Raw genomic sequence first — 25,180 nt, 5'->3', positions numbered from 1 at the left:
TTGAAGGTTTCCTAAATGAGAAAAGCCTCCAGCTGCCAAATTCTAAACCATCTATGTTAAGTGCTTCAAATCTATCAGCATGTTCTAAACTGCAAACTATGTGCATGCTTGATGCAAACGTAATACATTTTACATATAAAGGGGGCCAACAACATAATTTTCTGGGCCTGTTAAAAACATATACTCAACCTCCTGCTCCCACCCACAGCAACAATTTCCTAAAGATTCAACAACCCCACATTTTAAAAAAAATTACACAGAGGGTTGTCTGATGGGTTCCTTCTATGAACCTCGAACTTCGTTCCCTATGTACCCCTTCTCTATCCAAACACGTACTCCCCAAAGATAACTGGGAATAGTATTCTTTAGCGAAGACTTACCCAACAAACCCTTACAAGAAAACTAACTTATGCTAGTTCTCTGTCTTAGGTGAAAACGTTTATTTCCATAGATACTCAATGTTTAAATACTGTGGCATTATGTCTAATAATAGCCAATTTATTTAAAACGGCTTTAGGAGAAAGTGTCACTTAAGCACCCACATTAATAATTGTTCTTTATGTCAATCCTTAATGTCTCCTCCCCCACTGTGTTGCAAAACAGCAAATCCTAAAATTAGTCGCCAATATATCTCCCTTTCCTCTTTTATTCATTCTCTTGGGCTTTGTTCAGTTTCTTTCACTGCATAATTGTGTGTATCTTTTTGCCTGCCTGTATTATTTAAGCCGGAAAATGAATATCTTCGAGATCTCTAAAATATCCTCTTTCCTCATTTAAGGATTAAGTTAGGCTTTTTAAAAAATTTCAATAACTTTTCTACACTTCTAAAGATACTGACCTGGAAAAAAGCAGAAAAATCACATTGTATAGGACAGTTTGCAGTAATCAAAAATAGTTATTATTTAACATTCTCTTTATACTTTTAATTATGACTTCAGTGGTGACCTCAAATGGGGGCAGGGGAAAATCAAATAAAATCCACAGAATTCTTACTCATCTGAGGCCATTGTAATCGATTTCATCGTTAAATTCTCTAAAAACACAAAACAAAATGCAGAGGTTCATTAAAACGGCTTTTCAGAAGAAAGAAAATTGAAACTGCTGGGATTAAAATTAATATGAAAATAAATAATATTTAATTTCATTGTTCATTGACTAGGAACGAAACTGCATTTCATTCCAAAAACAAAGTGTAACACACCAAGTATACAATGGCTTCCTGCATCAAAATTCTCAAGATTTCCATTTGAAAATAATTTCAACTGTTTATCTACCTGTTTAAAGAAAAATAGGAATTAGAGAACAAAAATTGGAGTTGGTGGTAACCATCTGTTTAGATAACAAACTTTAGAACTTGTACAGTCTTGAAAGTTATAGGCAATGTAATAATGAATGTCATGTCAGGGCTCCTTGGCAAAATGGAGGAACTTTTAAATTCACTATGCACAAGAAAGTAACAGGAATATTAATTGTTCGCCTGGTTATATTGAGAGGTACAATGAAGAGAGCTCCAATCTGAGGGCAGGGCCTAAGAAGAGATCTTTGTGAGTCCAGTCCACTCCCTTAAGACTTTTGTGAATCAACTGATAAAGACTTAATGATTGTGACAGGATGTCTTCAATGTTAGGCTTACAAAACAGTCACAAGCCCTGCAAGTCTTTCTGATAAACCCAATAGGCACTGATGTATTTCTCCACTCTGTCTAATTGGTGTAAAGTTTGCAGATCTGAGTCTCATATCTTTCACCCAGCTTGCTGCGTCCTCTCCTTTGACACCGGGTCAAGGTTCACATTCGCATCCGATTATCAAAGTGGCAGTCATTAAGCAAGCAGCCTGCCTTGCACCAAAATGAGTTTGCTTGAAGGAAAAGAAAGCTCGGCCCATTTACTCAGCAGATTTTAGCATTTTAAGGAGGCCCAAATGTCACACAGTATTGCTACGTTCTGAAGAGTTTCAGACATCTCCAGCTGATGATTAATTGTGAGTGATGGGAAATAAAATCCAGTAAAGCCAGCTGCTTGCCATGGTCGGCAAAATTACTATAATGGATATAGGCTGCCAATTTTCCAGTTTTACTGGCAAGTCTTCCAAGTGTAATTAAGGGAAGTTATAAATGATATGGAAATCTATCAAGTCCCATTTATTTTCAGAGGACTTTTCCCCCAGGGACTTTTATCTTCAAGCTTATAGTTTGCTTTGTTGTGCTAATGATTTCAACCACTTCTTATTTCTGTTAAAGCCCTCAATATCCCACCATAAGAAGTTAGAACCACTTCTTTCACAAAGATTTAAAGAAACAGAAACCTCTTAAGGTCATTTGCTTTCCCCCCACCTCCTTTCTTTTTAAGTTGGGACCTTGTTTGCTTTGTGGAAACTCCATTTCCAAATGCTGCATCTTTCCTGCAACAACCTTGAAGAAATGGCCAAGATTTTGAGAGAAGGAGATTGATTCACCCACTCCTTAGAAAAGAAATAAACTGCCGGCCTTGTGAAAAGGGGCCTTTGATGCTAGACATTTAGCAGAGGGTGGTGTTGCTCACTAATGTTGTTTGATTTGGAATAAAAGCATGAAAATGATGTGCAAGGGCCTAAAATTGGAGAGGTAAAGGATGAGTGCACCGTATTCCATTTCTCAATTTCATCCTTCAGAACCACAAAATGGGGGGTTATACAGTTACTGGATGAGATTTACGGTAACAGCTGTGGTCCTCCCACACAAGGGAAGACCTTCTAATGGGGTAAGGTCTGTTTTGAACAGACGGGGAGTTACAAAACAAGGTTCCCTATTAAGGATGAGCTCTAATATCCCTGGATAAAGAACGCAAGAGCAATAGTCACATTGCCTTTAAGAAACCCTAAACCCTACATTTTGTTCCTTCCAAGACACACACACACACACAAAACAAAAAACCTGGAGCTATTTTAGAAAGTGCAAACTGTTCATAAATGACAGGATGCAAATGCAAGAGAAATTTTCCCCCTACTACTCTCTAGCCACTATAAAGAATGCACAGGAAACTGTGCCAGTGGCATATGGCTTTCTACTGTGCTAAACATTCATACAAAAGACAGGTTCATCAGTCATTGGCGTATCTGGGTAAAAAAAAATAAAAAATTAGCTCCTGATGGATGTTATTTAGAGCTTACCTGCTGCTAATACATTACCAGGGCTGGAAACCCACATGACATTGGAACGGCAGACCATGAAATACAGCACGTGCAAGAACATACCATGTTTGCCAGCTTATCCAAAATAATAAATAAGCTATTTAAACCCCGTGCCTAACATTGGGCCCGCTGCAAGGAACCCTGGGTCAGTCCTACACAGGCCAATTAATGCACAGCATCTGCTGCACAGAAGCAGCGCACGAAGCACTTCCGAATGATTTCAGCAATTAAAAGAAAACTGTTTCCTGCCTGTTCCGACAGCAACTGTTTCAATGCAAGAGTGAGCATCAAATCATTGTGTGCAGCTGAAAAAATTAAGCCTCTTTTTATGGCGGGGGGAGGAGGAGGAAGGGGGAGCATGGAGATTTCTTACGGTATAGGATCCTTCTTTTGTTGCCCTACATTGTGTTTTTCTGCCAAATTAGACAGAAGGCTCCCAGGACTTGCAAGGCCCTCTACTGTATCACCTTCTGGTGCACTGGGGCTCCCTAAAAAGCTGGATCAATATCAGCCCTGCTGACTCGTCTGCAAAAGTGAAAACCCTTCCATTACATTTTTTTAAAGAGACCTTTATTTTCGAACACAGGTGCTTGAAAAGGATATATTTGAAAGACTCACAGAGATGAAGGCGAGGGAGAAGTATCACACACAACTTTATGGGGGGGGGGGAGCCAAAACAATTGGGGCAACAATTGGACGAGACCTTGCATCTCTGAGCCAGTCAACAGCACAGTTAGAATCTTATTTTAGCACCACCCTCTTTTTGAACTCAAAGGAAAGTGCACCGAAAGGAAAGTCCCCAATATCCATATACACTTGTACTTGGTTGTGTTGCAAGCGGTGACAATAGACTGTCAATACTCAACTACTGATAAGGCATAATTCTTGCAAAAATTAAGACAGACAAGGTCATTCCAACTGTGTCAAACATGCCCACACGAGACATCCTGAGCTAGACAAGGAAAAGAGGGTGGGGGTTGAAGATAACACAAATTTTAAAAGTCTCAACCCCATGCGTTAAGCATTGTGCATTTTATACATTTATATCCCCATCCTCCCTCCAAGCAGCTCAGCTGTTTTGTCTTACTGGCGTCCTTCAAGGTTCTCCCTATCTCTCTGACTTGTTGGCATCAGACACCTATGTAGAAAACAAAATCAAGAGGATTCAGCTGTGACTGAATTCCTTGACATTGTCCAAATCTGTGTAAAATAATTAGTGCCATTTCCCCCTTCCATCCAAATTAAATTCTGAAACAGGAGCTACAGAGTTGAAAATATAATTAGCAGCAATTAACAGTGCTTGACAGACGATTATTAAACTTTTTACGCCACACTCCTTCAAAGAATGAATTTCGGTAGAGCGCATCCTAGATTTTCTGACCCTTGATTAATCAAAGGTCAGTGACGTTCCCCTGACAGCAATAAGAACCAATCATTGTACCCCCACTTATCCAAAACACAAGTGCTCCCAGAGGTTCTAGAAATGTCTAGATTTCCCTTTACAGTGATGGACTAGCTTGACAGTCCAGTTTTAGGAATATTGCGAGTCATCACTGACTACTGAGGAATGTTGATAAGCTTTGTGGGGGTAGCGAAGACCTACTTGTATCAAACTACGCCCTATGTATTCAGATATAAGTTATATTAAATGCTGCTACTACTACTAATAATAATTTATAATGATAATATTTATTTCACCACCACACATCTCAGCTATGGATAAAAAAGCATAAATAAATGTTAACTCCAGCAAACGAAGTAGAAAAACTGTCTGAAGTCTAATATAAATGACCCCCCAATAGGTATCAAAATAAGCAGTTCCTCATTCCAATTTCTTCACATAGGCATCACTCCCCACCTTTTTTTTTGTTAAGTGTCAGGGTGGCCAGGAGTTTAGTTGGTTTTGGTTTTTTTTAGTTCTGCATAAAGTTAACACCAGCTGACTAGAATTTCATTTGAATTGCTAGCTCTTCCAGAGCATAAAACTACATCAGAGTAAAAGAGAAACCTCTGGGTTACTTACATGAAAATGACAAGTGCCTCTAATCAATATTTGGTGTCCATTAAATTATATCATAAAACTATGTATAAGGCATTTTTTTTTAAAGTGCAGCTTAATTAACCGTTCCATTCCTATGCCTTCCCTTGCTTTCATTGTTTTACAAAGCACTGCTAATTACCAAAGGCCACGAGAATTTATTTCAGACTTTTAAGAGCTGAACAGCCAGCAAGGCATTAAAAGAAAATGGAGGAGGTTACAAGCAACAAGTAGTATATTAAAAATATAACCTTACATTTTACAAGAAATCAGTCGCCTGTGGTGTGCTTAGTGAAGTGAGGGAAAAAGAGAGGATTGTAAGGTGTTTTTCGGTTTGCTGCGTCTGAGCATTTTGAAAGACAAAACAATGGCTGGACATTATCTGTAATCTCAGCAAGACATTTTTCCTAGTCTTTTTAAATTGAGTGTTATGGAGCAGAATCTTGTTGGTCTAAAATTAAATATGTCTGAAACCATAAACCTACTATTTGACGAGTAAAGTATTTCATTTCTTCTTTGACGTAACAGAACAAATTTCCATGTCCTATTTTGTATAAGAGGCTGCTACTACACACTGTTCAAGCTTGCTAAACACTTTATTCAAGCCTTTTCGCAATTAAAATTTATCTGTGAAATAGTGCAATTCTTATTTTGAAACCTCATGTCGTATATCACACCCTCTCGATAATACTGAAGTATTTTCATACACGTTTAAATAAATAAGTGCACAGAGGCAGACTTTTCAAATGCAAATTAGAATAAAATAAAATAAAAACACTACATTCAAGAGTTCTTTCAAGTTCACATTATCACATTATAAATTATTTTTCTAGCACATATATAAAAATACATTTGGATAATCAACTCAGTTAAAAAAGTTTTGGATTTCATTTATTTTTACAGTAGTTCTGCAAAATTACTAACACTGTGCAATTATCGATTACAGTTTGCTTACTGAAGAAAAGCAAATTTTGATCCAGAAAAACCCAGCTATATTTCCAGAAAGCCATTGAGATGCTTTATTGAAATATACAAAGAAATAAAGCAGAATTAGGTGGAAAGCAGCTAAAGAGATCCCTTCACGCAATCCGCACTTCCGTTTCACTCCTGATATTTCATTCAGTGCTCCCAAGCATTCTATTTGCACATGTGCAAAGGGGCTTTTTGCCTGACCTTTAGCTTTCGCCCCTCCCTGCCGCCATGACATATTACAAAGCAGCTTTTGAAACTCGAGAATATTTTCAAAGCCACCTGCAATGAAGAGGGAAGGCCTCAAGGCTGGGGGAAGCCCAGTGCAGACGCACCTTGCCATAAGCTTGGACTGAATATAGCTGTAATATTGTAACCTGCTACTCTGAAATAGTAATTAAGTTTATAAATTTATTCCAACACTACAATCCTAAATGCAATAGCCAGGATTCAAAGAACTAGGTATCAAGGAATCTTTTGAATGCTTTTTTGCAAACCATATTGGAAGGGGAGGTTAAAAAACTTTGAAATTCAGTGGGGTTGGGGGGGGCAGCATTGAGGTGACGCCAGAAGAGGACATCCTGTGACTCCTGGAATTGGGTCCACGCTGCTTAGCCACCCATCCTTTGCATAACTTCAGTGAAGAAGCCTATTCTCCAGTAGCTGCTCATTCATTCATTAACTTCATTAAATCTGTATAACGCCCTTCACCCACAGATCTCAGGGCGGTTCACAACATAAAATCACAATGCAAAAACCACAAAAAAACATAGTAAAAATAAGAACAACAACAAACCAATAATCCCCCCCCTCCAACAACACATTTAAGAGGGCACTGGATGTCAGTCAGCCCAAGGTCTGGTTGAAGAGGAATGTTTTCACCTGGCACCGCAGGGTGTATAATGAAGGTACCAGCCAAACCTCCCTGGGGAGAGCAGTTCAGAAGCATGTGACCTCTGGGTATTGTTGTACTAGAAATCCCACTAGCCACAGCCAACATGACCAATGGTCAGGGATAATGAAATTTACAATCCAGCAACATCTGGAGGACCACATGTTGCCCATCCCTGCTGTAGATAGTCCATGTGAATGTATGAATATGTTGTGAACTGCCCTAAAAGGTGGCATACAAATTCAATGAAAAAATAAAAATGAAATAAATAGATGTGTGGGTGGCAAGGGGCAGTCAGCAATGTGGTCTCACTCTTTGGTAATCACATAATGCCTCCTGATTCATATGTGAAGGGAGCGAAATTTAAACATTCTTCTGAGTGCACCCAAAGTAGCTTTATTGATCCCAATCTTTATGTGGCAGTAAATTCCACTTTTTTCAGTAAAATGTATGTAATGTCTACATGCTGTCTGTAAACTGGGTACCTAAGTTGAAATGATTTCAGTAAGACCTACCCATGTTTAGTTTTGGGCAGAATTATGGTCCTTCAAATAAACAAATTTATCATGCTAGCGGCCCCCATGTATGGCCCCCAAATTTCTCAGAAATAAACTTGAAGAACCCCCTTTCCCAAAATGGAACTTGGAAAAATGAAGAAAATAATAACAAAAGCATATAGACAGAATTTGGCAAAATAAAGAACAATTCTCATGCACATTTCAGACCAACACCACAAAAGGCAATAAAAAAATGCAAGCCATCAGAAAGCAAATGCAAGCACACTATACCTCCCAACGGCCTAAAAACCAGGATGGATTCAAGCAAAAATGACTACTCAACCTTTGCATCCCTACCCTGGTATCATCTTATAATGGCAGTGTTTCATTATTTTAGTGCATTTTGGAAAACAGAAGCCTCCTTGTAAGACACTCTATAGTAATGCGCTAACTCCCAAAATATTACCATGAAATAACATTTAGCAATGGTCACAAACATAAAATTTATGGAAGAGCTACTCATTAGTTTTAGCATAACATTCAGCTGAAAACTTTTTTTGTCCTTTCCCAGTAATATTGTTTCACGCCTCATTATATTATTAGCTGGTAAATACTCTAGAATATAAAAAGGGTACTTAAGTACTCCTTAGTCTGTCTGAAAAGTAGAGGGGGGAAAACACAAATTCAGGACACATTCAAACAGTGGAACAAAAAAGACTAGTATATAAGAGTTCCCATCCGTTGTTCTCCAAGGCTTTGAACAGCTACAATGAATGATCCTTGTCCTGATGGACAGCCAAAACATGTAAGCTGAATCGCGCCATCTCGCCGCTTATTCAGTCTGGATAGCTGATACAACCTCATCTCCTTTCAAAAAAACTTTTTGACACCAGTCCTGGAAAGGAAGGATTTACGCTAAACTCCCTTTCAGCGCCACAAACGTGTTTTTGCAATTAAAGCTGCCCAATTACCATTGACAAGTCCAAGTCGGCAGAACATAAGGCCTGTGCTGTTCAAATGCTCTGCCTCTCGGCGCCTCCTGCAAAAACCCACAGGCAGGGAGAAGGGGCGGCAGGGAAAGGGGAGGGAGAAGCAAGCAAGAAATCTCGCCTCATTATTTAACAACTTGTTTGGTATTGCACCGCACTTCTTTGGGAATGTTTGATTGTATGGGAAGAATGTTTTCCCCATTTCAATTTCCTGGCTGGAGGCCCATCCTCTCATGGTTTTGCTTCTTCATGTACACAAAATATACACAAGATAGATACATAAAAGGATACTTCATAGCATCCTATTTTTCCCCGATTCACTTTAATGTCAGCAGAACAAGGCATTTTGGATAAAAATGGATGGGAGATTTTGTCCTGAAAAATATCCTGCCACCACACGCAAACACACACACACAGCGTCACTCTTTTCCATTGTACTGCACGGAGGTATGACAGAATTCACACTCCTTGTGACAAGAAGAAAATGGCAGTAAGCAGACAGTTTTCTAACCTGCCACTCAGTCGATCTGAAAATCAGGAATTGTCAGTGACCATACCCGGTTGTTGTATGTGATTGACTATGTTGTTTGATATGACACTTCTTATAAAACTCTTCCACATAGCATGAGAAAGGGCATCTAAAGATTTAAACAGGCAAAATGTTTCACAGATGACTCACTCAGCTAAGCTCATGAGTAAAAAATCCTGTCCTCCCCCCTTTCAGAAGTAGTTTTTCTAACACTTAACAATGTTGATGGGTTTGCAATTTCAAGGTAAACATCTTCCAGTCTTGAGTGCAATTTATGTTTGCTTGTTTTTAGTAAGCTCAGCTTCGTCTTCTGTTTAAATGTAAAATATGTTTAAAATGGCATCCCAGTGGAAGCTTTTCTCTTTTTTAATTTTTTTTTTAAAAAAAACTACAGCAGAGAGTACATCTCAAAAAGAGGCCAAGGTAATTTACTGGCTACATTTTTGGAGAATCGGAATTAGTTCAATGCTAAACAGCATTTATTATCTATTCATAATTTATCCCATTTTTAAATAGCTCAAAAAGAACTGTCCATGTTTTCTAAATGCATACATAAATATGTACGTATGTATACACACAGACACAAAGTAGTTTTTCTTAAAACACAGCAAAAACATGGAATGTGGAAATAGAATATTAAATTAGAAAGATAATATTAAGCATGACATCCATGATGCATAGAGCATATAAAATCATCTCTCAGTTCATAGGTATCATATTGATCCTTTGGATATTAAGAAACAGATCCATCATCTGACAAGTATTATACAGACCTACCTCAATGCACCTTTCTCCAGTCTTTCTCCAGCAAATTTACTTACTCTTTCTGCCCACAGATGTAAATATTAAGGCTCTAATTTTTACTTCACTGACTACGCAAGCAGGGGCCAACTGTAATCAGTGCAACTGAGAATTAAGCAGCACACCTTCATTTTTATTTCAACTCTTTTGGTTCTGGTGCATTTCTATAAAACTGAATGAATAATTAAAGATGACCTTTCTTGTGCTAACATAAAATTATAGCATAATATTAAAGTTAAAGTCAAGAGGATGTATGTGTTTTTATTATGCCTAGCAACAGCTAGCAACTGAAAGGCTCGGAGTCAGGTCAGACAGGGGGAGAAAGTGTTTATCACGATGAATGTAATTTTTCCCCCTTGTCAATATCTAGGACAATATGCCTTTGGAATGAATTGATCATAAAGCTTGCCTTCGTCCCTGTAGTGATTTCAGCTGAGTTCCCCCACATCCAAATCAAGTTCGATGCACATTCCCTATATACAGCAGTATCCCTAAAGTAAGTTGACCTGTTTTTTCAAGAGTAACCAGAGCGTGGGAAACTTGATATATTACATTGCAGCAAGCTAAGTTTGCAAACGAGGAGCCACATGACAGGAAACCAAAACCAGCGTGGCTCCCGTACGAGTATAGATGTAGGATACTCATGTTTGTAAACATGTACTTGCCACATTCACAAGTGCACATACCAAAACATCTTCAGGCAAGACCAAAAAAGAAGTGTGCAATTTGTCCCTGATTCTCCAGTGAGGAATATTCTTAACTGGAACAGATACAAAGGGCAAGGAATGATCTTACCATGTCTCCAGGCTTTACAGAAACTGCCACCACTGCTCCAGGCATGGGCGATCTCAGGATGCTGGAGGTATCCTCCACCACTTTCTCTGGCATGTGCTTGCTGAGTTCCGCAGCAAGCTTGGTCAGGATACGTAACTTGTACTTGGGGCAGGAGAGAACAGAATGAAGATAAATGTCACAAAAGCAAATAATTTTTATTTTATTTTATTTATTAGATTTATATACCACCCTTCATCAAAAGATATCAGGGCGGTTCACAAGGTAGTATCAAACAAGTGTCAAACCGTAAATTTATTAACTAATCAAAGAGGTACAAAAATATATAGTCATTTATAGGGACATGTTTCTATCTAGCATATGCTGTATATGTGGTTTGGAAATGGACAGGACTTTCTTTTTCCTACATATTGAAAACAATATGTGTGGAGGAAATTAACCTATTTTGTAAAAAGAAAAAAAATCAGTTAAAAGCACTGGTGTGCTATCTGTAAGATGAAAAATAAGGCTTACACATCTAAAAGGAGAACACTTTGTTTAAATCCTTATGCTTTAATATTTATATTTTATTAAAGATCTTACGAAGTACAATCCAGCATTTGCTTGCATCCTAGCCTTGAATTGGCACATCGCAAACTATATTTTTACAGATGTTCACCAACTGGAAATATTTTGTAATTTCTCTACCTACCCACACCCTCCTCCCTCTACAATGCATAAGTTACTATCTAAAATAGATGTGAGATTTTAATAATACCAGTTATGTGGCTGACTTTTTGAAAGCGGCTTGGAAACAAATCTCTCCACCTGCTGCCTATCATGCTTTGAAACTATAGCGATGTAAAACGTGGGGATAAATTGATGGAATCAATTCCAAATAAATACCGCAGTAAGAGAACAAAACTCAACCAGGTAAATAGCCGCACTTGAAAACATTAAACACAATGAATTATGGGTTTGATCTTTCTCTACACATGAGTGGCAACAACAACAGAAGGGCCACACAGTCCCCCTCCCCCACTTTCCAGTCCAGGATTTTTCTATGAAGTCCACAGGATTCTGAGAATCCAAGCTTCCATTTTAAAAAGATGCACCGAAAAATAGCAAAAGTAGACACTATCTTGAATAAGTAACAGTCGGGGGGGCGGGGGGGGGGAGAGAATCCAGTGTAATTTGCAAAGTTGTTTGTTTCTGGGTTGTTGTTGTTTTGCTAATTTACCCCCAAACTACCAGAAAAACACTATTTTAAAAGTGGAGGGGGGTGATTAAAATTATTATTAGCTTTTAGAAGCTATTTTTACTCAGCATATCAACAAAAGCTTTTTCACATCAGGTTTCTTTGGTTTTGTTTTAATCAGAAAATATTGTTCATGCTCTGCAGCCACATCAGTTTTCTTTGGTTTGGCATAAGGCTTACCCAAGAGCAGAGACACTGCACTCGGAAATCCAGCAGATGGCAGCAGGTCTCTGTGAGAAATTTGTTCCTCTTTGACCATCAATGGACAAAAGAGGAACAAACGTGCTCCTATCACTAGTTTAACCAGCTGTGTTGATAATAAATGTTACAGTTAGAATTGCACTTATGATAATCTAATTTGCATCCAGATCAGCCAGCAGCAGTATGTCAGCTTTTGGATCTTTTTAAAATTGAACTTTCACTATTAAAGCAGAATTCTTAGCACTTTGCAGCTTATCGTGCAAATACTGTCAAATCATGTTACCAGCTTTGGTAACCTATGGCAGTGTAGTTTAAACATAGGAGCTTCAGGGAGTTTTCTACACTGATCCATCTGCTGTGGAATTCCTGCACGCTGGCGATGGGCTTTAGTGCACATGATCAAAGCAAATCAAACTGACTTTTTGTACATGTGTAAGTATATCAATATGTGTAACTATCATGTGCATTTTTCTGCCTGACTTTAAGATACTGCCTCTTTCAAATACTAAAGCCTAGCAGTGTAAACACCTTAGAAGCTGCACAATCATCAAGTACAAGTTGCGGTTCCTGTGTTGCAGGGGGCTGGACTAGATAACCCTTGGGTACTTGGGTACTTTCCAACGCTATAATTCTATGATACAAGAGGGGAAAGGGGCAAACCATCTTTAAGACAACATGTCCATCTTTCCCCCAATTTACTCAATGTAGAACACCGGGGTTCTGAAGAGTTTAGTTAAAAAACAACCACCAAGTTATGGTGAACAAGAAGGCAATATAAACAAACTGCCTTTTGTTCTTCAACTGAATGGACTGAAGTCTCATTCACTTTTTGATTGCCTAAATATTAGAATATCCAGTGTGAAGGTAAATGGGAGCTAATAATGAGAGGTCAAGTATCCTAGCCATTTTGAACACAATCAACCAGGAACTTGGCCTGGAATCAGACCTACTTAAATTAAATGGTAGCTGTAGATCCATGCTACCAATTGGTTCCTGTTCATTTCAGCGGAGCTTCTACACATCTTCCTAAATCAGTGATACACTGCTTTTCTAATCTGATCAAGGCTATATATTGCATTCACAAGGAGAGAGAAAAAGTTAACACCCGGGGCTGCAAGGCTCTAGAACCAATCCAGAAAATATAGCTTCTTACAGAGAATGTAGAACAAGATACACCTAACAAACCCCATCAGCGGAAGCACTGCACAAGGACTTTCACTTGCGCAATGGAGCTTTTCCTCCTCCCCTCCCTTTGTTCTCCCCAAATTTCCTCTGTGGGTCAGGAGACAACACCCCCCCCCATGGCATGCAGGGGAAGGGAGGAGAGAACATTCCATCAGGCAAGGTAGTGTGGTTGTGCAGATGGAACATTTGTAATAGTGCAATGTTGATATATACCCCACAGTATAGGCCAGGCGTGTCCAAAGTCTGTTTCGGGGGCCTAATCTGGCCCACCAGTCGGTTTAATCCGCCCCCTGTGGCAGGTTATTTCCTGTGGTAAAATCCAGGGGGAGATAAAGCTCAACAACTTCAATCCCCCCCAAAAGCTCAGCAGCTTCAATCCTAAAAGGGCAACAACTTTGGTCGGCCCTCATGTATGTTCACTTCATCAAACCTGGCCCTCTTTGAAAAAAGTTTGGACACCCCTAGTATAGGTTCTTCTGGGTATAAAGCCAAGCAACAATAGCATTACACAGAAATAATATGTGAATACACTAAGCTGAGCAACCAGGTGGCTGCAAGCGTGTTGGGTCTGATGTTTTATCATGTTTTTAATATTTTGTTGGGAGCTGCCCAGAGTGGCTGGGGAAACCCAGCCAGATGGGCAGGGTATAAATAATAAATTATGATGATGATGATCCAAAGAAATGGACAAAGCCTTTCCAACAGAGTTTACTGATACCACATCATACATCATAATTAAGTGTCAATATGTGCTTTCCTCATATACGATTGCTGTCATTTGGAAAAGGAGATGGTCACTGCTAGAGCCTGCATGAAAATTTATTAACACTGTTTGAACGTTGTCAAATGATCACTGACCTGCAGGGAAAGAAAGATTTCGCTCACCCCCTCCACACACCAAACCAAACAACTAGTGGTTGGGCTAGTTTAAAATTAGTGCAGTGATTCCTCCTTTCCTGCCCCAAGGTAGCTTTGAAAAAGTTGTACACTAGGCTCTCCCAAGGCAGACAGCTAAGGTGCTTCCAGGTGGGAGCTGAATGTAAGCAGCAAGTTTTCTTTTCTTTTTCAAAGCTGGTTGGGTTTTCCCTGGAAAGAGTAAATGCAGATAAGGTTGTGATGGGGATATGGGTGGGCATTTTGATACCTTCAATGTTGTGTTGATGCTGCAAAAAAACTTGAATGCATGAGGATCCTACAATAAACACCCTAGCACCCAGAAACCTATTTTGGGTGTGTGCAGTACTACTGAAAACCAAAGGGGCCTGAACTACGTAGACTGCTATCAAAATTCGGCTCAAGTAGCCCACCATATTGTTTTCCAATGGTATTTTAACTATTTCGATCTTCAGGCTCACAACAGACATTGTTCTGTAAGCTGTGGTTTACATTTTCTTTTCTTTTCTTCAAAAAGAAGGGTTATTGGGTTCCTATTACAAATGGCCCAAATGGCTACACTCTGGAATCTTTCTTTCAGACAAAAAACAACAGCCTTGTTATATGTTTGCAACTAAGGAGTTTGATGTGTTTTGATGGCAAATGTTGCCAGAAGAATTGCTATAACCAGTGACAGGCCAAATAGCAACATCTTTTGCATGTTTCTTTGCCCTTGTCTGTGTATTCTGCCATCAAAACGTACAAGTGTCTGCTGGTTTTTAAAGGATATGATCCTTCAGTGAAATTACAGGGCAAATAAAAGCTTTTGCTCCTATTAAAATTCGTCTGAGTCACATGGCAAGGCAGAAAAAGCTATCTGGGTATACATTCTGCTGTCAATCTAATAAACATTCTGTGCAGAGGGTCTATTTATCAAAAGATAAATTGTAGTTAAAAGTCCTTAATTAAACCTATGGGGGAATATAATTACATCAAATTGCACAGTTTCAGTATTCATAGCAAATACCTTCTACACATACTTTTGAAAATAAAATTAAATAAAAACTTGAATCTTAGGAGGAAAAAATAGCGGTCCTTCTCCAGATTGACAATAGATATTCCATTTTTTTTGCTATGTATTGTGAATGGTACAATTAGCTTCTGCTTGGATTCAGAGAGATTTATGTTTTTACATTGCCCAGGTTCAGAATCAAATTTTATGTCTTTTCTAAACAGTCAAGCTTGTGGCCCTGTGAATAGTTCAAGTTTTCCAAATTAATCTACAATCAAGAGGAGGCTCTACAGGTAGAGGTAGAATTAGCGAGTAAACTGTCCCAATTGTTGTGCAATAAAAGCGTTCTTCTCTTCATCACCCATCACAGGCCGTTCCAAGCATTCCACTTTTACTATTTTAATATTTTCCTATCTTCTAGATTCCTTTCTCTGCAGGACTCCTGCTTTGCTTGGAACTAGATGTGAGAGTCAGTAAGCCAAATGCTTTCAAATGCAGGCCTTTGTTATTGATGAGCTGTTCCCTTTCCTTTTGTATTTGTTTATTGTTCTTTAGTCTGTTTGGAGGGGGGGGAGAGAACTGAGCTATTGTAATCAAAAAGTTTTTTTAAAAAAGCAAACTTCTCCGGAAAGGTCCTTTGGGAGCACAGTTGAGAACAAATGACCCCTGTGAACATAGGATGGCAAAGTAATACAGAAAAGGGATCCCTTTTTATAAGTTCTGATGGAAGCTTCCCCCCTCCAAAAAAACATTCCTTTGTAAAATAGTTTCTCAATGTTGAGAAACAGCCTGACCAAGGGGTGCCTGAGAGCTGCAGAACACACACCAAGGATGTTAACATGTGGACTGGTTTGATGAGAAGCGTAAAGCACTTTGGAAGAGCAAAACAACTGAACAATGCCTGGCTCTGAAACAAAGATGACTGGAAGCTTGCTTGACTGGTGATCCAAATTGCCATCATTCCGTTTTTACTATAACTGGAAAGTGACAAAGCTTTACATAAATAAAATGGAGGCTTTTTTCTTTGTGAAGGTGAGTGGCTGTGTAAGGAATCACAGAGTTAGACGGGACCCTGAGGATCATCTAGTCCACCCCCTTGCAATGAAGGAATATGGGGAGTGAACCTGCAACCTCGCTGTTATCAGCACCACACTCTAACCAACTGAGCTATCAAAGCAATTGCAGAAGGTAAGACCAGTAAGGTCTGCCAAAAGCAGACTACCTCTCAAAACCTTAAATGAAGCACATCCTATAATATTGCAGAGGCCAAATTTGCCAATCACAATCCACTTGATAAAAAAAAATTGGATCTGAGACTCACAGGTCCTCATGGTTTTAAACAAAAATATTTTCCAGCCCAACTTTGGGTGCCAGGGACTGTATCAGAAACCTTTTGTAAGAAAACTATCTGCTCTATATCACAATTATACATTATATGCATAACACCACAGACAGTAGTTTTAGCAGCTTCCTGCTAAAACTATTGCCTATGCTTCTTGCTGTAGTTGTATTTGTTGCACTAAAAATAAGAATAATTTTAAAAAGTCAACTAGCACATTAAGACTAAGGGTTGGGATTAGGGTTAGCATAAGGCAGGCATAGGCAAACGCAGCCCTCCAGATGTTTTGGGACTACAACTCCCATCATCCCTAGCTAACAGGACCAGTGGTCAGGGATGATGGGAACTGTTGTCCCAAAACAGCTGGAGGGCTGAGTTTGCCTATGCCTGGCATAAGGGCTGAATCCAATGAAGTGACTGTACATGTGGAATGATCTGTGGCTCCCCAGTCTGTTCTGGAAGGCTGGGAAAACCTTCAGAACAGATTTGGAGGTGAAAGAGGAAGAGATGAAAGGGGTCATTCTGTTGCATGAGCAGAACTTGTCCCACCTGTGCAATGGCTTTGTTGGATACAGCCCTAACGTATTTCATTGCAGCATAATCTTTCATAGGCAAGAGTCTTCTTCAAGAGATTCATGTTCCTCTTAAAGCTAAAGCAACAGAGTAGAACTTCTTTATTAGTTCCAACGCAGCTGCTCCAGGCTTGCGTCTCTTTTTGAAATTCCTTTACCTGTGACCTGAGGATAACAATAAATGTATCTAGTCCATAAAATGTTGTGCACCAATGAATATGTTAGCCCACAATGTTTTTAATGTGTAACAAGATTATTTGTGTTACAACTGTTTAAGCAATGTAAGTCCAGAGATAAACTCCACCTTGATAATTTTTTAAAAACAAGTTTTTTTGAGTGGTCAGTGTTTAAAGTCCCAAGTTGCATTCATCTTGCAGTATAAAGTGGAAGATCTTTTGTGGATCCATAGATTTATTTATTTTTCTATTTCATAAGCTCTTTAAGTAACAACAAATGGATGACAATTGCAAGTACATTAAGGCAAGCATGAGTTTTTTTTTGTTTTGTTTACTAACAACATGCAAAAGAAGCATTACAAATTAGATCATTCACTTGGGCAGAAGCAAACAACATGGTGCTGTCCTGATGTCTATGCTAGCTGGGGCTGATGGGAGAGGAGTCCAAGAAAACATGAATAGCACCATGCTAGCTACCCCTGCTCTAGGTGAAAACTGAAAATTATCCCTATGCAAAGGATCCTAATTTGCAAAGGAAAAAATTCCAATTCAAAACTTTCAGGAAAGCCATATCATTCCAAGTGACACCCATTCTTACTGGCTCAAAATACTCATAGGCATCATAAATGTATTGATTCGCTGCCACCTGGGCACTGAAATTAGTGCATTTACTCTGTAATCTTCATCATCATTACTCAGAAGTTCCTCTAAATTCAGTGCAACTTACTAAGTGCATCTTTAATAAGGGTGCTTGCTTAGGTCTAAAGTTTAAATTCTCATAGAGCATGAGATCTCTTTATACATCAAAATTCTCCTCATATATTGGGTTAAAAACAGTCAATTGTCTCCCATCCCTCAGCATTATGGACTCTGGAAACGTTTTTTGGGGGAAATTTCTGTGATCATGGCAGTTTAAAAAATGTACTGCTTAGTCAACAAATTCGAGTTTGACTTTTATAATGGAGTTCCCAGTTCCTACATTATTAGCATGTCTCTGGTAGACAAATGAGTTGTAGTGCAGTTGTGCCACAATAATCCCTGGTTTAAGTGGGAGAAACAAATCCCTTATGTAATAAAAAAAACACCCCGTGGCAATACAAAAGGGATTCCTAAAAACTGAATATTTAATGGATGCGGGATAGAAAGGAGAATGTCACCACTTCTCTAGTACAGGTCCTAGCAACACAAACTTAATTAAAATAGCAATTAATGTTGCTTACACTTCCCACCTTTAAATCCACCATGTAATATATAACACTCTAGTGGGGGAAAAAAACTTCCCAATAAAGATTAAAGCCTCACAAAACAGATTCCTTCCACTTTAGGTTAAGGTTGAGCAGTCAGAGTCAAAAGCATACAGAAATAAAGCTTGTAGCTGTCCTCCTTGTGTGGAGTTACAACACAGCCGGACAAGGTAAAATGAACAGATAACAGTTAGAAAGCTGTCTGAATAGCAGAGCTCTGTACATCTGCAGTCACTGGAGCAGCCTGTTAGCATAATGCTTTGACAACTCCATCAGCGCAGTCTCAAGGTAGCTGTCAATCAGGATGCATCATTTAATACAACCGCACTCGGAGGATTTTCCTCCTATAAACCACATGACAGCGTAACTACAGCTCTATTTACACCGGGCGTCTACTTCTGTTTACAAGGCTCTCGTAATTAGAAAGCATGCAACAGGCAGCAATATTATTTGGATCTCCACTTTGCCAGGCTGCCATGCAAAGTGTGATCTTGCTTCACAGAGTCATGCTAAATGACAAAAGCTCTATTTTTCTTCAGCCTCTGTGCTCAGACAGCACTTCATTTGCAGCTATCTATAATTAGATTAATGGTGTAGTACAGCACAAAGCAGGCCCACTTCACATCAGATAGCATATGAATTAGGACAAACACTTATTTCAATTCCAGGCAGAGAAAGCAGTGACTGGGGTATTTAGCATACCCTTTATGGTGGAATGAGATGTTAATTGTGTACCATTTACCTCTAAACTGCTTGCTTGTTGTATAAATCACTGGGCTAATTGATGCAGAGATAGAAACGTAGCCACAGGCAAGAAATCAAGGGAATGAGAGCTGAAGATGGTGAATAAAGGATTATCCGGCAAAACTACATGGAGATGAGGTTCCTTTGAAACCTGCTCATGAACTGAAGACTTCTTGAAAAACTACAAAAAAGTGCCACACTGATGTGTTGAGAAAGAGTTTACCTCATGGCTTAGAAGCAGTATCTTTAAAGGGAGGGGGTGGACTTCCACAGAGAACTAAATTAAGACATGTGTTCAATGATTTCTGGCAGAGTGGACGTGCTAGTCTGTTGTAGCAAAACCAACAAAGAATCCTGTGGCACATTAAAGGCTAATGGTTTTATTGTGGTATAAGCTTTCATGGACTATAGCCCACTTTATCAGGTGCGCAAAGAAGGCTGCTGCCTACGAAAAATGGTTTTTCTTTAAGCCACCGCGGATAGAATATTGTAGGCAAAACTGAGCTTGGGTTAGGAAATAAAAAAATAAAAATAAATGTAATAGCTAAACTTTAAAGCAATGCTCACAAAGTTAAGAAATGCAAGTGCTCCCCCAAACAGAAATACAAATTCCTGTGTTGACTAGAATTAAGGATATCCCAACATCTACAAAACTCTCAACCTGTGCAGAAACAAACCGGACTGTTAAAATACTAACAGCTCGGGCTGTTATCATTATTAAATGTGGATTACAAAATATTTGCAGACATTTTAGCAAAGAGATTTAAGAAAGTATTGGTAGAGGAGATTCATAAAAATCAAACAGGCTTTCTCCCAGGGAGACACATGTCAGACAATGTGAGGAACATTATAGATATTTTGGAGTTGCTGGAGGTGGACATTAACAGAAAGGCAGTTTTGATCTTTGTGGACGCGGAGAAAGCCTTTGACATTTCTTGGAATTTTATGAAGAAGAATCTCCAGGGGATGGGGGTAGGCCAAGGGTTTGAAAATGGTATAGGTGCAGTATATTCTGAACAAAGAGCTAAACTAATTGTGAACAGTGTGGTAATGGACGAAATACCAATAGAAAAAGGCACACGACAGGGATGCCCTATATCCCCTCTACTTTTCATATCTGTCCTGGAGGTTTTGTTAAATATGATTAGAAAGGACCAGATGGTTAAAGGAATACAGGTCGGAGCTAAACAATATAAATTAAGGGCATTTGCAGATGACTTAGTGCTAACCTTGCAACAGCCAGAAGCTAGCACCAAAAGAGTTTTAGAACTAATTGAGATATTTGGTCAGGTAGCAGGATTTAAATTAAACAAACAAAAAACAAAGGTGTTGGGGAAAAATTTAACAAAGGAAGAAAAAGATAGGTTTCAGAGTGAAACTGGGTTGGAAATAGCAAAAAAGGTCAAGTACCTGGGGGTAAATTTAACATCTAAAAATGTGAACTTATTTAAAGATAACTATGAAAAATGTTGGTTAGAAGTAAAGAAGGATCTAGATATATGGTCTAGGCTGAAACTTTCCTTGTTAGGCCGAATTGCTGTTATCAAGATGAATGTATTGCCGAGAATGCTGTTTTTGTTTCAGACATTGCAGATCCTAGACAAAATGGACTGTTTCAAGAAGTGGCAGAAAGATATATCTAAATTTGTCTGGCAGGGCAAAAAGCCCAGAATAAAATTTAAGATTTTAACCGATGCGAAAGATAGAGGGGGCTTCGCCCTGCCAGACTTAAGACTTTATTATGAATCAGCAGCATTTTGCTGGTTGAAGCAATGGCTACTTCTGGAGGATACAGACATTTTGGATCTGGAAGGATATGACAATAGTTTTGGTTGGCATGCATATTTGTGGTATGACAAGGTAAAGGTGTACAAAAGCTTTAAAAACCATATTGTCAGGAAAGCACTGTCTAATGTTTGGATTAGATACAAAGATCTATTGGAAAGCAAAACCCCCAGGTGGTTGTCACCAATGGAAGCTAAGGCAGTGAAAAAACTCAACATGGAATCTAACTGGCCTAAATATTGTGAAATTTTAGAACAAGATGGTGAAAAGTTGAAGCTTCAAAGTTTTGAGAAGCTAAAGCATAAAGTTCGAGATTGGTTACATTATCGTCAGATAAATGAGACATTTAAGCAAGACAGGAAACTTGGTTTTCAGAAGGAGAGGTCAAAGTTAGAAACAGAATTGCTAGAACCCAATACTAAGAATCTATCTAGAATGTATAATTTGCTGCTGAAATGGAATACACAGGATGAAACGGTGAAATCAGCTATGATTAAATGGGCACAGGATATTGGTCATGATATTATGTTTGCGGACTGGGAACAGTTATGGACCACCGGTATTAAATTTACGGCATGTAGTGCCTTGAAAGAGAACATAATGAAAATGATCTATAGGTGGTACATGACCCCAGTCAAGCTTGCAAAGATCTACCATTTGCCCAATAATAAATGTTGGAAGTGTAATGAGACTGAAGGCACTTTTTACCATCTTTGGTGGACCTGCCCAAAGATTAAGGCCTACTGGGAAATGATCTATAATGAAATTAAGAAAATCCTTAAGTGGACATTTGTAAAGAAACCGGAGGCTTTTCTCTTGGGCATGGTCGGCCAATTGGTACTAAAGAAAGATAGGACATTCTTTATGTATGCAACTACAGCAGCAAGAATCCTGTTGGCAAAGTATTGGAAGATGCAAGAACTACCTACTCTGGAAGAATGGCAGACGAAGGTGACTGAATATATGGGACTGGCAGAGATGACCGGCAGAATCCGTGACCAGAGGAAAGAGACAGTGGAGGAGGATTGGAGAAAATTTAAAATATATCTTAAAAATTATTGTAAAATCGTGGACTGATAAGATGCTAAGGGGAAAGAAACAAAGAATTACAGCTGTAAATGTTAATCTTAAGTAAATCTAAAAGAGACTTGATTAAAAAATTGACTGAAGGGTTGTTAAAAAAGAAAATGGTAAAATAAGGATGCGGTGAAAGGGAGGTATGGGGAAGTCAAATTCTGTTGTATGTTTTTGATATATGTGTTTTGTTCTGTATTGTCTTTTGTATGTTAATAAAACTAATAAAAATTATTATAAAAATAAAATAAAATACTAACAGCTCAAAGCAAAAATATTATTTGAAAATAGGATAATGTAGTGTGGGGAGATTAAGGGGAAGCAATACACCAGGACTTTGGTATACCACATCTCAGAAAGGCCTATCACCTACAGATTGACTGTAGAAGAATGCATGATTATCATAATGTCTGAGGGGAGGGGTGTTTCCTCATCTATTTTGCCTGCCCAATCTTTATGTTTGTAGTAGAACACACACACGACTTTACAACATTAGCCAAACAAAATTTTCCTACTTCAAGACTGTAGGGGGGGTACATGTAAAGAGAGGGGAAATACATGTAAAACTAAATGAAATGTTGAGCTTAATCATGTGATAGCATTTGGACATCTAAAATAAATTCCTTGATTCTTTCTCCAACTTCAAATCCATATTTTGGTCTAAAGAAGAGATAGGATTCGCTTCATTGTTAAATGCATTATGTTATGTTGCTTAATAATAAAGTAGCAGAAACAGCATATGTGAACCAAGTACATAATGATATCATAGCTGCAAATGTTAACCCTTGGTCTTCAGCATGGCGTAGCCAGCCAGGTGAACACCTGACCTAGGTTGGGCCACACAAGTACTGTCAGCACTGCAAAGGGGAGCAGAGAACACACTATTTGTGTAAAGCGATTTAAAACCACTGTAGCTATCAAGAAAATTCCCAAGAAATTGTCGTTTTCGGCAGGTCTGAGTTTGAAAGAGATTAAGAGTCTTTTCATTCAACTACAGTTCCAAGGATCTTTGGCTGAAACTCAGGCATGGCCATTTGTAGCCTAAGTATGGCTGAAGAAAGAGAACAAGAGGAGCATTCCAGATCAGGCCTGACCAACTAGTAACCTAGTATAGTGGTACCTCGGGTTAAGTACTTAATTCGTTCCGGAGGTCCATACTTAATCTGAAACTGTTCTTAACCTGAAGCACCACTTTAGCTAATGGGGCCTCCTGCTGCTGCTGCGCCGCCGGAGCACGATTTCTGTTCTCAACCTGAAGCAAAGTTCTTAACCTGAAGCACTATTTCTGGGTTAGCGGAGTCTGTAACCTGAAGCATATGTAACCTGAAGCGTATATAACCTGAGGTACTACTGTAAAGTAAATGGAGTCTGCTAGCTATGTGTCTAGGGGTACTACAACTACTAACAACAACAACAACAATAACAACAATTATTATTTTTATAGCCTGCACATCTGGCTGGGTTGCCCAAGCCACTCTGCAATCTTCTAGTTCTGCTGGCTGTGTGGGGTTGTAAAAATGAAAATGGGGGGTGGGTTGTCACACATCTGACATTCAACTTAGAAAAAAAAAGCAACTGAAGATAAGGTATTAAACAAATTAACTGAACCTCATGCTGTAGACTGAGGGTAAAGCAAGGGGCCCACATCTGGAACAATGGAAAGCCACTGTTTTAAATGATGTGCCTAGAGTTGCACAATAAGATTTCTGGCCCCCACTACAGGGAAGCACACTGAGCAAACAAGAGCATTGCTGTACAATACTTCAAAAGAGCAAATTCAATACTGTGGTCACAAGAATAGACTACTTCATCTGTCAGGCGTATTTTCTAACCCAAATAGCCTCCAGCATCCGATTTCAGTTAGCTTTAGAAGGGAAAAGTGAATGTGTTTTTTTAGGCAGCAACACCCTTCCTCTCAAAGGTACATTACATGGATTATGACATCATGGCGACACTGTTTTCCTCCCTTATGTCTTATGAACACAGAGATAGTGAAAAACTTGATGAAAATATTGGAAAATTCCTACACAATGTGCCTTTTGTACCACATAAAAAGAGCCCTGCGACTTCAGATCAAGTACCCATCAACCACAGCCTCTTGTTTGCAATAGGGACCAGCCAAATATTTCAGGGAATCCCTAAAGTATGGCGCACAAGCAACATCTCTCCTTTGTTTGCTCCCAAGGGCAACCATCACATCTTACGGCAGTGAATTCCACAAATAAATAATACATTCTGTCAAGGGGGTTTATGTGTGGTTGCGTTTGGGCTGAATCGACTACCAATTAATTTAATTAGAATACCTTCCCTTGGTACTGAAATTTCTCCCCCTCTACTTTTCCCACATCATCCATCCGTTTTTATACCTGTATCATGTTTACTTTGTTATCTTTTGTCTAAACTAAAAAGTCACAAATGATTTGCTTTATTCACATAGGATCACAAAGGCCTGAATGAACAGGTATGTCTTGACCTGATGAAGAAAGACTGACTGATGCAACTCCGAAGAGGAAGTTCCACAAACAAGATGACACCACAGAGAAGACCCTAACTTGAGTCACTGCAGGAGGGGCCACACCCATCTGCAGAACCATAAGAAGGATCTCCCATACAGATCACAAAGACCTGGTCTTTTACTTATGGAGAGCATGCTCCAACTTCTAGATCGTATCTCTATCTTCTCTGCACTTTTCTAGCTCTATTTTGAGTTAGAATGACCATACTAAGTGTTCCAAATATGACCCTGCCACAGAGTTATACAATTTATACAAACTTTACGGTACTGGTGGTTTCATTTTCTTGCACATCAAGCTAACTTCAGGATTGAAGTTGTACACTTAGGATTTATTTATTTTTTTAAAAAAGTGAATAGTGTAGCACTTAGTTTCACCGAATCTCATTTGCCCATCTGTTGACTATTCATTCAGTTTAGAGAAATCTTTTGGAGAGTTTTGCTCTCTGCTTCAGTTTCCACCACCTTAAATAACGTGCTATCATCAGAAAATGTGGCCACCTCTTTGTCTCTAGGTTTCAACAGCACTGATTCTAAAATACTTAGGAGAC

General features: G+C 38.9%; 2 protein-coding genes across 6 annotated transcripts in view; one reads left to right on the top strand and one right to left on the bottom strand.

The window, feature by feature from the left end:
- The window catches only part of GGACT (gamma-glutamylamine cyclotransferase), a 56,090-nt gene extending 31,177 nt beyond the window's left edge, over positions 1-24,913 (top strand). For 2 of the 4 annotated variants that reach the window (XR_014167690.1, XR_014167691.1), the window contains exon 4: positions 1,492-2,565. The gene's annotated coding sequence lies outside the window, so the exon portion shown is untranslated. Of the gene's footprint in view, positions 1-1,491; positions 2,566-24,554 lie in introns of those variants that run through there. The other 2 variants (XR_014167688.1, XR_014167689.1) reach the window with 2 other exon arrangements.
- Positions 1-25,180, bottom strand: part of PCCA (propionyl-CoA carboxylase subunit alpha) — a 251,208-nt gene that overhangs the window by 9,401 nt on the left and 216,627 nt on the right. For both annotated transcript variants that reach the window (XM_081908204.1, XM_081908203.1), the window contains exon 22: positions 10,679-10,819. In XM_081908204.1, coding sequence (XP_081764330.1) covers positions 10,679-10,819 — 141 coding nt within the window. The remainder of the gene's footprint in view (positions 1-10,678; positions 10,820-25,180) is intronic.

Source organism: Podarcis melisellensis (assembly GCF_964234715.1).
Source record: "Podarcis melisellensis genome assembly, chromosome: 4".
Lineage (NCBI taxonomy): Eukaryota > Metazoa > Chordata > Lepidosauria > Squamata > Lacertidae > Podarcis > Podarcis melisellensis.
The sequence above is the reverse complement of the archived record's forward strand: the minus strand, read 5'-3'. Positions and strand labels throughout refer to the sequence as shown.